Raw genomic sequence first — 13,325 nt, forward strand, 5'->3', positions numbered from 1 at the left:
CTTTTATTAGAGGTTATAAAAAACAAGGTGCTCTTGATTTCTCATCACAGGCAAATAGGAGGGATCATTAGGCATGCATCTTACCCTCAAGACCTAGTTTAAAATAATGAGTAGTGAAAGAGGAATCTGCTTTATCTCTATTTCCTGTCATGTTGCGCTATCTTACCCACAGGACTTCTTGTGCCTGCTCACAAATTAAAAAAGACTAAATCTGAGAATATACTAGGCATTATAACTGGCATTAAAATCTTGAATTGAAGAATACCATAGTGCAATAGTGTAAGAATGTGATAACATTCTCTTGTGGCCTTTTGCGCATGCATGTATATAATTGCCAAAACTGGATTAAACCAGTTTTATTTGGTACTTGACTTTCCATATGGTACACTCTCTTTTCTGCCCTGCAAATATATCACACATACCAACATGCTGAGATCTGGATCGTGTGATCTGCTTCAAATCCTGCTTAACAACAAACCTGGGTGGCTTGGTTACTATGGGAACAGGGAGGCCCAGGTCAAGACACACTGGGAGCATGGTGAAAATCATTCACACCTGAAAACAAAAGTAAAAGTAGCTGGGCAAACTGGGAATAGCCTTTCACTTTCCAAGTTTTTGGACAGAAAGGGAGAGGGAGAGAGAGAGAGAGGCCAAAGGAAGGCTGTAACTTGTGTGGTCAGCAAAGAGAAGAAGCTGCAAGTTCTCCATGAGCTGCAGGGGCAGAATGCAGGAGGAAGGGTGGTCTCTTGCTGACGAGATGCATCCTTTGGCAATCTAAAGACTGGAAAAATGCAAAATACTGCGGTTGCTGGAAATCTGAAATAAAAACAGAAAATGCTGGAAAAACTCAGCTGGTATGACAGCACCTGTGGATGGAGAAAAACAAAGTTAACGTTTCAAGTCCATATGACCCTTCTGAAGAAGAGTGATATGGACTCTAAATGTTAACTTTGTTTTTCTCTCTCTACCAATGCTGTCAGACCTGTTGAGTTTTTGCAGCATTTTCTGTTTTTGTTAAAGACTGGAAATGTTGCCTTGGCATAGCCGGGAGAAAAATATGCCAGAAATGATCTTACTGCTGGTAATCAGTTTGAAACTTTTCCAAAACCACAGGGAAGTGCCTTTCAGTGGGCACCCAACTTCATGAATCAATGAAACAGGGAGATGTGAACTCATTGCAAGCTGGGAGTGATTGTGGCTGTTTCCCTTAAATACTGTAATCTTTAATGTATTGTAATGTATATGTATTTGGCATGGGGTTATCGGTCATCTTAAAGCACTTAAAAGTGTTAACTTCTCTGTAGCTTAGAGTATTGGCTGCTTACTAGGGAATGTTTAGTTCATGTTGGTTTGTTACAGTAAATGTCTTAAAAATTGAAATCTTGTCGTGCAATTCCTTCAAGTTGGTCACTGGGAATTCAAATCTCTTGTTTAAAGTCATCCATCTTTATGGGGACTCTAACAACTACTTAACTCTGAGTGGAAAGAGCAGAATTTTTAAAACACACCATGTTTTGCAGTTTGAATGACAAGAAACTCAAAGAGTTAAAAATATAAAAATGAAAGAATATAAAGTAAAATTGAATATATTATGCAAAATTTTGTAATTTTTCTACCTCTCAGGTAAATAGACATTATTTTCACTTGTGCAGGAGTCAAAAACTAGGGACTGTAATTGTAAGATAAGAGAGACTTCTTTATCCAGAGAGTGGTGATAATGTGGAACTCGCTACTACATGAAGCAATTGAGGTGAATTGCATTTGATACATTTAAAGCAGGCTAGTCAGTCTAACTATTGGAAGCAATTCTGAGGGACAGAATTAATCTGCACTTGGAGAGGCAGGGATTAATCAAGGACAATCAGCATGGTTTTGTTAAGGGGAGGACATGTCTGACCAATTTAACTGAATTTTTTGAAGAGGTGACCAAGTGTGTAGATGAGGGTAATGCATTTGACGTAGTTTACTTGGACTTCAAGCAAGGCTTTTGATAAGGTCCCACATAGGATCCAAGGCAATCTGGCAAAATGGATCCACAATTGGCTGAGTGGCAGGAAGCAGAGGGTGATGGTGAAGGGTTTTTTTTGTGACTAGATGCCTGTGTCCAGTGGGGTTCCACATGGATCGGTGTTGGGTCCCTTGCTGTTTGTAGTATATATAAACGATTTAGACTTGAATGTAGGAGGGTTGATCAATAAGATTGTGGATGACATGAAAATTGACGGGGTGGTAAGTAGTGAGGAGGATAACCTTGGATTACAAGAGGATATAGACAGGCTGGTCAGATGGGCTGATCAGTGGCAAATGGAATTTAATCCGGAAAAGTGTGAGGTGATGCACTTGGGCAAGACAAACAAGGTATGGGATTAGACGATGAATGGTAGGATCCTGGGAAGTATCGAGGATCAGAGGGACATTGGTGTGCATGCCTACCGGTCCCTTAAAGTAGCGAGGCAGGTAGATAAGGTGGTTAAGAAGGCATATGGGATACTTACCTTTATTAGCTGAGGCATTGAATATAAGAGCAGGGAGGTTATACTGGAACTGTATAAAACACTGGTTAGGCCACAGTTAGAGTATTGCGCGCAGTTCTGGAATCCGCATTATGTGAAGGATGTGATTGCACTAGAGAGAGTGCAGAGGACGTTTACCAGGATGTTGCCTGGGCTGGAGAGGTTTAGTTATGAAAAGAAATTGGATAAATTGGGATTATTTTCCCTGGAGTAGAGGAGATTGAGGGGTGACATGATTGAGGTGTATAAAATTATAAGGGGCATAGCTAGGGTAGACAGGAAGGAACTTTTCCCCTTGGTGGAGGGATCAATAACCAGGGGGTATAGATTTCAGGTAAGGGGCAGGAGGCTTATAGGGGATGTGAGGAAGAATTTTTTCACCCAGAGGGTGGTGGGAATCTGGAACTCACTGCCTGAAAGGGTGGTAGAAGCAGATACCCTCATAACATTTAAGAAGTATTTGGATGTGCACTTGCAATGCCATGGTGTACAATGCTATGAGCCTATTACTGGAAAATGGGATTAGAATAGTTAGGTATTTGTTTGACTGGCGCTGACTCGATGGGCCAAAGGGCTTTTTCTGTGCTCTAGACCTCTATGACTCTATAAGGGGAAGCTAGATAAGTAATGAGTGAGAAAGGAATAGAGATATATTGAGAGGCTGAGATGAAGTAAGATGGGAGGAGGCTCGTGCAGAGCATGAACATCAGCATTGATCTCTTTGCGCTGTAAAATTCTGTGTAATGTAGGTCCAACAACTGTTAATATTCAAAAAATTACAGAATGGTTCTTACAGGAAGAATTTTCTGGTTGGCGAGCGGGGGCAGGGCCCGCTCGCCGACACGTAAAATGACACGTGGTGACATCGGGCGGGAGTCCCAACGTCACCGAGCATCATTTAGATTTTCAGTTTGGCGGGCATGCAACCGACTTGGCTGCACGCCCACCGAACTGTTAAAGCCTGTTAAAAACTAATTAGAATAGTTAAATGAGCTGCCTGTCCAACCTTAAGGTTGGTGGGCAGGTGAAGAGCCCAGGCGGCCTTCACATTTTTCACGAAAACTCATCCACGGGCGGGATGAGGTTTCATGAAGTTTTTGTAAATAGAATAAAGTTTTCCATTAATGTTCCTTGACATGTTCCAGATCATGTGATACTGTCACTTTAGGGGACATGTCTTATAATATTTTCTTTTCTATATTTAGCTTTTAAAAACTTTAACTAATCTCCCATAGGCACCTTCACGCCTCAGGGAGATTCCTGCGTTCTTTCACGTGCATGCGCAAAGGGGCGCAGGTCCGAAATCAGGGTATTCCTACCCACCCCCCCCCACCACCCGCACAGGAAGTGCACAGTGCTGGGCCCGCCCAAGTAAAATGGCGGTGAAGAACTGATCGGGGGCGCCATGCGGGTTTGCACCCGCTCCTGCCCACCCCCGCAAAACCCCCCAATGTGGGGGGGGTGGGGGGGGGGGTTAATTCTGGCCTATGTCTTTCAATTCTATATAATCTAAACCAACTCATTTCATTAGTAAGCTTCAGTCAGCGGCCCTGTCTCAAACTACTATTCAACTAGATATTTTAAAAAAGATTTTAATCATTGACTATTGCAACTTTATGATTAAAGTTTTACCAACTAAAATAACTGGCTGCATAAAATACCAGAATAACTTCATAAACATAAGCAGAATGCTAGAGGTCCAAAGTTATACATTACATATGTTACATGTGAGTTAATGCATTCATATGAATCATTTAGTCCTTTATCTTAAAGGGATTTACATCTTCATTAAAATGGTTGATTATGAAAATAGTAACGATCCAATCATTCCTAATGTTACCTAGGCTAATTTCAATCTGGTCTCACAGATCAGACACAAATCTCCTCTCTGTAGCACACATCACATAACATGCTTTTTGTAAGGTTTTCTGTGATGACCTTGCAGGTGGAACTTTACTGTAAATAAAATAGGAAGGGACAATTAAAACAGCTCATAAAATGAGAGAAGCACCTGTTAGAAATACCTCAAAGTTAAGCTTTTTTTGGGCTGTGGTCTATAGGTGCAGTATAATTAAAAATTCCACCAAATACAGACGAAAATTAAAACTGCTGCCTGATCTACTGGACAAATACAGAAGTAACGAAGAAAATATCATGGTGTAGGTAATAGCTCATGCTATTTGCAAGTGGAGTTGAATTGCACTTTGTTTCCCAATATAAGAAAGCTTGGAAGGAGAAAAAGGTAGCAAACCCACATTTTTGCAGACCATGAACTCCAGCTTATGAAATTAAGCAGTACTTAATAGCTTTTTAAGAGACTACCATTACTTTTCTTGTGGAATATATCACACCATAATATGAAATGGCTGCTTTTGCTTTGCTCAAGGCAAACACTTTGACACAGAAGGCTACTCAGCACGCAACTGTTTAAAAATATGGGGTCGCCCATTTAAAACAGAGACGAGGTGAAATTTTTTCACCCAGAGTTTTTGAAACTCTCTTCCTGAAAAGGTGGTGGAAGCAGAGTCTTTGAATATTTTTAAGGCGGAGACGGATAGATTCTTGGTAAACAAAGGGGTGATAGGTTATCAGTGGTAGGTGGGATGCAGATTTCAGATAACTATCAGATCAGCCATGATCTTATTAAATGGCGGTGCAAGCTCAAGGGGCTGAATGGCCTACTCCTGCTCCTTGTTTGTATGTTTGTAACTTATGAAGAAAGAAAGTTAAGTACCAGGGTATGGCTTCAGCTGAGATTTTTCACAGATAAGTCTCAATTTTTTAATATTGCCTTTTGACAGGAACTGCGCAGCTTCTGTTCAGTTGAATGGGTTTACAAATCTACCTGACAAAGTAATTTGGATATAGTTCTACCCATTTCAGTGAGAAGTACTTTGTGGCAAATATGTATTTGAGATTCTAAGGTTCATGCAAAACAATTTCAGTTGTTGCAAACGCTTTGAGAGTTGTTGAAATTTAATGTCACATTTTTGGGTATTTTGGGTATTTCATCAGATGTCACCAGCTACTCCCAAGAGTGGATCTTGCATCCTCTGCAACCCAAATACATCTTTTCTAGTTCAATATTTTGGCAAATGATAATAAGACCCAGGTATCTTAACAGAGAACACATGCTGTATACTGTCTAATGGATATATCATGTGCCACCAGATGATTCTCCTCTCTTTGAAAGCAAACTATTAGACAGAGCCTCAGGCTTTGATCCAACAATTGGTTTATTTACACAAAACAGATGAATGAACAGTGAACAGTATAAAGTTTAGTGGAATATATATTTCTTTACCATCCTTGATACATAAAATATTAGATTTGCCATTCATTTTCTGTCTAAACAGATTTTAAACAGAACATGACAGCATGCAGGCCCTTGGTTCTAACTCTTATTCAGCAGAAAACTTCATTAAACACAAAGTTGTTTAAAATGGTTGGTATTCAATTTAAACTCAATTTATCTGGCTCCTGGGTAAAACAATTGTGTCCCACAGAACTGCAATCTGATCTCCTTGAAGTGTACCAAAACAAAAGAAAGAAGATGGCTGCCTCTCTCACAATTACCTCATCAATATTAAATACTTTGAATAATGGAAACTATATTTGCAATTTCCGAGGTGACTTGCTTCTAGTCAATTAAACAGCTCACACTTCAGACTACCCACTGGGGTGAATTTTAACCCCAGGCATGGGACAGAAGATGGTGGCCAAATCAGCCAGCAGTGTGGTAAATCAGTACAGGAGGGATGTGGTAGTGGCGCGTATTGGGAAGAATGTCTGGTGAGGGAGAAAACTAATGGTAGAGGAGTGGGAAGTAACGGTGCCCACAGTACTCCTGTGGAGCCATGAGGAACACTCAACTCCTGCTCCTCTTTACCGCATAGAAATAATTTTCAACTTCCTATTTTCAGCATTCAGTAAAACTGGCATTTCATATACAGTGCAAATTCTGTCTCCAAATTGCACTTGGGTCCTATGTACATCATAGGATCTCAATCTGTATGCACTAATGAGTTCCCACCCAATTCAGCCAGATGCTTCTGCCAGCAGGCACAAGGTCCCAGGAAATGTGAGAGAGTAAAATGGATCTATGGGTCTTGCCAACTATAGCAAAAAACCTGTGATATGCTTTATCATCGTCCCCTTTCGTTCTTGAAATGATTAGTTCCTTAACTGATTCCATTACCTTGCTGAAGTGGTTATTCTTTAAATGTGAATCTAGATATTCATTATTGATAAGGCATTCTATTGCAGGGCCATTACTGGAGCCTGATCAAATGGCTCTATATGCACACTCTGAGTCACTCCACATACACGCTCTGAGTCAGAGTATTGATATGAAGCAGGAACCACTGGCTGATTTTCTTCCTCTACCTATCCTAGGGAGCTGAGGCTAATTATAAGATTCAATTGACTTCCACCCAGTGCAGATCAACACAGACCAGAAAATGAACATTTGACCTGTGGACTGCAGTACATAGTACACAGTACATTGCACCTTTATGCAGATATGTCAGAATTTTTATTTACCTGATTCACCGGGAACTCCGATTGACTCTCCGCACAGAAGCCTGTTGGACTGAAAGTGGACAGCTTCCAGTTGGACAAGGAACTGCTGAATGCAAGTTACAGGATCCAGTAATTCCATGCCATAGGGTCGGGGAAGGGGATGGGGGAAATGGTCATTCTCGGGGCAGGGGTCCACTGGAGTGGGAGAATGGGGTTGATCTTGGAGGTGTGGGAGTGGGGAGGCAGTTCCTGGAGAAGGAATCAGTGGGTGCTGTCAATCCTTGGCTTCCAGAGGGAGCAAGAGAACAGGGGTTGGAGGCTTCAGTAGGTGTGGCAGGGAGGGGGTTGGTGAGGGGGAGAGAGCCATTAGGGGTTTCATGGGGAAGTGGGGTGTTCTCAACCACTGGGGGCTCTAAGGCAGACACGCTGGATTCAGGAGGGGTAGGTGTTAAAATTGCTGACATCCTGGATCCACCAAGTTCTCACCTGGATGCTGAGGAATCCTGGGTGCCAACAGTTAAAGAACCAACCCAATTCCTTAGAATTGGCCAGCCATCTGTCCATCTTCCTGCCTCAGTTAAAGCCCAAAGTGAGCAGGTTGGGTCAGGTATCCGATTAACCCGACCCAAAACCATCCAATTTCTTTGGTTAAAATTCTCTCCTAGATCAGTGGAGGAACTCCGATGGTGCATTCTTAAATACATTACATAATTATTTCTTCCCAGCTTCTTCCTGCCCATCAGGCTTGTTTCCCCAGCAATTTTCAGTTCTCGTTGTTAAAAGTCTTCATAAGCCCATTTGAATGTCTCAGCACCGTTTAATAAAATGAGAATAGATTTGAACAGTGAAATATACTCCATAGAGGAGATTGCCAAATGACAACTCATTGAGCTTCATCATATAGTTACCATCCAGTACCGGTGTGCTTATTGTGTCCCTTTGTGCAGGAATTTAGTTTGCTAATTATTTTGACAACAAAAATATATTTTTAATGAGGAGGGTGGGGAGTTTCATTTGGAAGTATATCAGAATTTTTTCCCACATTTTATATTCATTATTTACTTCAGGCCCAGTCAAATCAACTATGGCAGAGGCCATATCCAGTGGACAGCTTTCTCAACTCCTCAATCCCAATCTCCTTTTGCCTTTGAGTTAATTCATGTTACCCACATCCATCAGCCATCCTTATGGCCTTTCGAAGTGAAGCTGTTAGTTTACTGCTGAATTGTATGCAGCTTCTAGCCGTGGTCTCATACTCACTAAGACTGCCATAGATTTATTTCAATTTGAACTCTTTCAAGTGGATTTAAATCCTTGCCGCAGAATTGAAAACAAAAGTATAGAAATAACTATTTGAATTCACATAAATGCATGAATGTTTAACAAATTTCTGTAACCTTACTCTGACGTTAATCTGTTTCAAAATAAATAGGTTTAATATCTCAATTAAAATAGCAGGCAAAGGAGTGTCATATGAAAGCATTAAGTCTTTACACTCAGATCACAAACAGGTATTTCTAGGCTAGTTTTCCCAGCCATTGCATCACTCAGTCCTCAAATATAAATGTAATTAACTGCTAAAAGATTGGTTTCATCTCTTAAGCCAAACATACATTTAGATCCTAATGAAGTATACTCCAGATAGCAGCAAGTTACATTTGTTTAAGGTTACTAACTTAAATTTTCTCATTGAACAAAAAATAAGTTTTATATCAGTATAAACACTCACCATATAGAGCTTTTGCACTCATCTTCCCTTCAGCTCCTGACATCTTGCTGCAAAACAGAACAATGGAAAATCATATTCATAACATAACCTTTCAAAATCTAACTCAGATCAAAATATTGTGCACATTCCTGACACAGATGAATGGTTTTATACGAGTTTATTAATTGCAATATGACAAAACACATAACATATACAAAGGGGTTCCAAATTCAATTTCCAGTCTTTTTGGAGTTAGCAGATTTTATTCAGAGTGCTAAAAATAGACATGAGCACCTCTGAGAGGAAGAATCAGGCACCATCATTGTCTAGTACCCCTTGCTGAAAAGTACATGTGCCTCCTCCATGGTCCAATATTGCACAGACACTCACCAATTCACACACATATTGTATAGAGTTGTTTCAAGGTCACTATTTGTAAACTTTAAATTCATGGCTGGGAAAGTCTTTCCAGAGCAGCAAACAGAAAACTAGACCATTAGTCTTTGTGGGTGGGCTATCTACTCAAACCAATCTTGGCTATAAAAACTCCACTAGTAGCACTTATACTTGCTACCGGTGGAGCCACTGCCTCTGGTCTAGAGGCTCTGAGATAAACCATTGTTAAGGGATCCTCAACAATCCACAGACAGCAATAACACCTGGTTGTTGCTTGAGAAACTTTGGCTTCTAGGGCATCCACCTTATAATGTGAAGACAACATTTACACTGTGTATATAGTGGAAACAGGATTCAAAGGATGTTTATATGTTGAAGAATCACCATAGTTGTTTACCCAAACACAGTTGTCTCATGTTGTCTAAACACAATGCACCATGGATAAATGTGATAGGTACAGTGGTATATGCAAACTACAAAGAGGCATGGGATAGAACTGAAATGAGAAGAGGGCTGACCTGACAACTCAAAGGAGGGGGGCAGGACAAAATATTTCCTGATTATTTGGGCCTTGAAATTAAGTTTCAAGACCCTTCGTCTTATTTCTTGGTTGCGCTGTCTGATGCTAACATACTTCCTAGGTAACAAAATTTGTCTACCTTCACTGCGATCTTACATTCTGGTATGATTGTCTTTTTGGACACTACCAGGCATTTTGTTTTCTTATAATTTTTGCTCAGCCCTTAATCCTCACTTTCACTCACTACTCTATCCAAAATCTTTTGCAGTTTCTCTTCAGAGTCAGCAATAAGACGGCATCATCGACATATATTATTGAAATTGCAACCTGCAACTAATAGTCCAGGAAGGTTTTCAATCTCTCCAAGAATGTTTCTGCTATACAAACTGAATAAATCCAGAGAGAAGTATTTTAAAAAAGCTAAATTTCTGAACAGAACAGCAAGAGGCACTCAGTTAAATATTTTTGCATCAAAACCTAATAAGGCTAGTAAACAAAATGGGAACAAGCATTCAGCTCAACAAATATAGCAAAATTAAAGAAGCCGGAGCAGGGTCTGCATTCCCATAACAACAATCCTTCTATTCTTGTTGTGTGCATCACCATACAAGACAATTGAATGGTTTACTTTCTTGAATGCCTGTAAAGGAATGCTGGATGTACCTACAGCTTCAGTTACAAACTCACAACACCACTACCCTTTCAATGTAATTACTTGTTTTCACGTATCATATTCTTATATTCAGACCCATTATTGAGCTTTGTTGAAACTATGTTGTCAGCATTTGGTATATTGCTTCAAAATATTATCTAATATGTTAATAAAATTATCTGAAATGTGTTTAGGTCATAAATATTAATTACAATTTAGCAAAGTGTTTTTTCATTCAGCATCAGTTGTGCTAAGAAAGAGCTGTTGAGAAAAGCAAACAGAAATCCAAAGGATGAAGAAATACTATACTGTAGTGAATATGTCGAATATGAATTACTCCCCCATCTTTCCTTAATTAAGATCTTGGAATAGTTGCTAAACATCATCAAATATTATTATTTTTGTACCATCTTTCTTCCTCATGGAGATATGCATTTTGTATTTTCCTCTTCCCAAGTTGAAACAATAATGTAAGTTATTGCTGCTGGGACACTCCATTATGTCAGCTGACCTCAGCACCCCCTTGTAATCAAATAGCTGAGATGAGTTATTGGCCGCATGACATCTGATGGACATAAGCCTACAACCTTACTACTCAAATCTATTGGCCAATGCCACCACTAGAATACCTTCATTGGGGAAAGTGTTGAAAGCTGCAAATGATTTTCAATTGCTGGAGGTTTTGCCAATTTCGCAAATCATTCAATGCTGCACTCACCTTAATTGTGTAAAATGTTGGCCTGGACCCCAGAATAATCCACAGATGATTTATATTATTCACCTATGCAGATGAAAAAAATACATTAGTGAACTTACAAAATTAAAAGGGAAATATCTAATTAGAGATAAGTTCATTGTGGAAGGGGCACATTTTGCACTCCTCAAATACGAGAATTAAGGAAGGATTGTATTCTTTGGCCACAAATATCAACACAAGGCAATTTCCTGCTTTAGTAGCAATAACAGCAAAGACAGAAGGGGGAAAAGTTTGCTCTCTTCTTGGCCACCAACATGGCTTCTTTCCATCATTAAGAGAACACTCATAACAGCAATAATTTGATATTTGTTTCCTGCACCCAAGTGATATTACCAATTCAGGGGAATGGCAGCAAAGTGGTATATGGATATAATCCAGAGGCTTAGACAAATGCTTCAGAGACACAAGTTCAGATCCAATACAGCAGTTAGGGGAACTTGAAATTCAATTAATTCATAAATCTGAAGTAAAAACCTAGTCTCAGTAATAATGATCACTTACTACCAGATTGTTTTAAAACTCCATCTGGTTCACTAATGTTCTTCAGGGAAGGAAATCTGCTGCCCTTACCCAGTCTGGCCCATAGCTGACCCCATACCCACATCAATGTGGTTAACTCTTAACCGCCCTCTATAATGACCCAGCAATCCACTGAGTTGCATCAAACCATTATGGAAAAGTCAAACATTGGCAAAAAAATCTTCAGCTGATAACCACTGCCCATCCATAGCTGATGAATCAGAACTCCTCCATGTTGAATAACACTTGGAAGAAGCACAGAGGGTAACAAGGACACAGAATGTACACTGAGTGGGTATTTCAATGTCCATCACCAAGAGTGGCTCAGTAGCATCACTATTGACTGGGTTGGCTGGGTGCTGAAGCTCATATCGGCCAGAGTTGGGCTGTAGCAGGCAGTGAAAGAACCAACAAGGGCAAAAGATCTACTTGACCTCACTCTCATCTAGTCACCATAGATTCATTTGTCCATGACAGTATTGGCAGGAGTGACTACTGCACAGACCTTGTGGAGACAAAGTCCCATCTCCCCTTAGAGGATAATCTCTATTGTGTTGGGTAGCACCACCATGCTACATGGGATAGATTCAGAATAAACTCAGCAACTCAAAAGTGGGCATCCATGAGCTGCTATGGGCCATCAGCAGCAGAATTGCATTCAACCACAATCTGTAACCTCATGACCTCGCATATCCCTCACTTTGCCATTATCAAGTCAGGGCATCAACTCTGGTTCAATTAGTGCAGAAGCACCATCCGGCAAATCTAAAAATGAGATGCCAACCTGGTGAAGCTACAACATATGCATGCAAAACAGCAGAAGCAGTATGCGAAAGATCGCTAAGTGATACCACAACCAATGGATCAGATCAAAGCTCTCTTCCCTGCCATTTCCAGCTGTGAATAGTAGTAACCAATTAAAAAACTAACCAGAGGAGGAGGTCCCACAAACATCCCAGTGGAGGGGGAGCTCAGCACATTGGTGCAAAAAACAAGGCTGAAACATTTAGAATCATTTTCAGCCAGAAGTGCTGAGTGGGATAATCCTCCTTGGCCTCCTCCTAAGGTCCCCAGCATCACAGGTGCCAATCTTCAGCCAATTCAATTCACTCCATGTGATATCAAGAAACAGCTGAAGGCACTAGATACAGCAAGACCACGGGCCCTGACAACATACTGGAAATAATACTGAAGATTTGTGTTCCAGAACTAGCTACACCCCAAGCCAAAGCTGTTCACGTACAGCTACGACACCAGCATCTACCCGGCAATGTGGAAAATTACCCAGGTACGCCCTGTCCACAAAAAAACAGGACAAACCTGAACCAGCCAATCACCATCACATTTGTCTATTTTCAATCATTAGCAAAATGATGGAAGGTGTTGCTGATAGTGCTATCAAGCGACATTTACTCACTTACGCTTACCTGTTCATTGGCAGTCATTTTGGGCTCTTCCAGAGGCACTCGAGCACAGCCCTCATTATAGCTTTTATCCATATATGAACAAAAAGATTAATTCCAGAGGTTGGGTGAGAGTGACTGCCCTTGACATCAAGGCTGCATTTGACTGCAAGTGTGGCATAAAGGAACCCCAGCAAAACTGAGTCAATAAGAATCAGGGGGAAAACTCCCCATTAGTTGGAGTCATAGCTAGCACAAAAGGAAGATGGTTGTGGTCATTTGAGACCAATCATCTCAGTTCCAGGACACTGCTGCAAGATTTCCTCAAGGTAGTTT

At 40.5% G+C, this 13,325-nt stretch overlaps 1 protein-coding gene across 5 annotated transcripts in view; it reads right to left on the reverse strand.

Annotated features, from left to right (window-relative positions):
- The window catches only part of eps8l2 (EPS8 like 2), a 196,187-nt gene that overhangs the window by 112,387 nt on the left and 70,475 nt on the right, over nt 1–13,325 (reverse strand). For all 5 annotated transcript variants that reach the window (XM_041198265.1, XM_041198268.1, XM_041198267.1 and 2 more), the window contains exons 2-3: nt 11,029–11,091; nt 8,764–8,810 (exon numbers count right to left, since the gene is read on the reverse strand). In XM_041198265.1, coding sequence (XP_041054199.1) covers nt 8,764–8,806 — 43 coding nt within the window. In that variant the 5' untranslated portion in view covers nt 8,807–8,810; nt 11,029–11,091. The remainder of the gene's footprint in view (nt 1–8,763; nt 8,811–11,028; nt 11,092–13,325) is intronic.

This window comes from Carcharodon carcharias, chromosome 10 (assembly GCF_017639515.1).
Source record: "Carcharodon carcharias isolate sCarCar2 chromosome 10, sCarCar2.pri, whole genome shotgun sequence".
Classification (NCBI taxonomy): Eukaryota; Metazoa; Chordata; class Chondrichthyes; order Lamniformes; family Lamnidae; genus Carcharodon; species Carcharodon carcharias.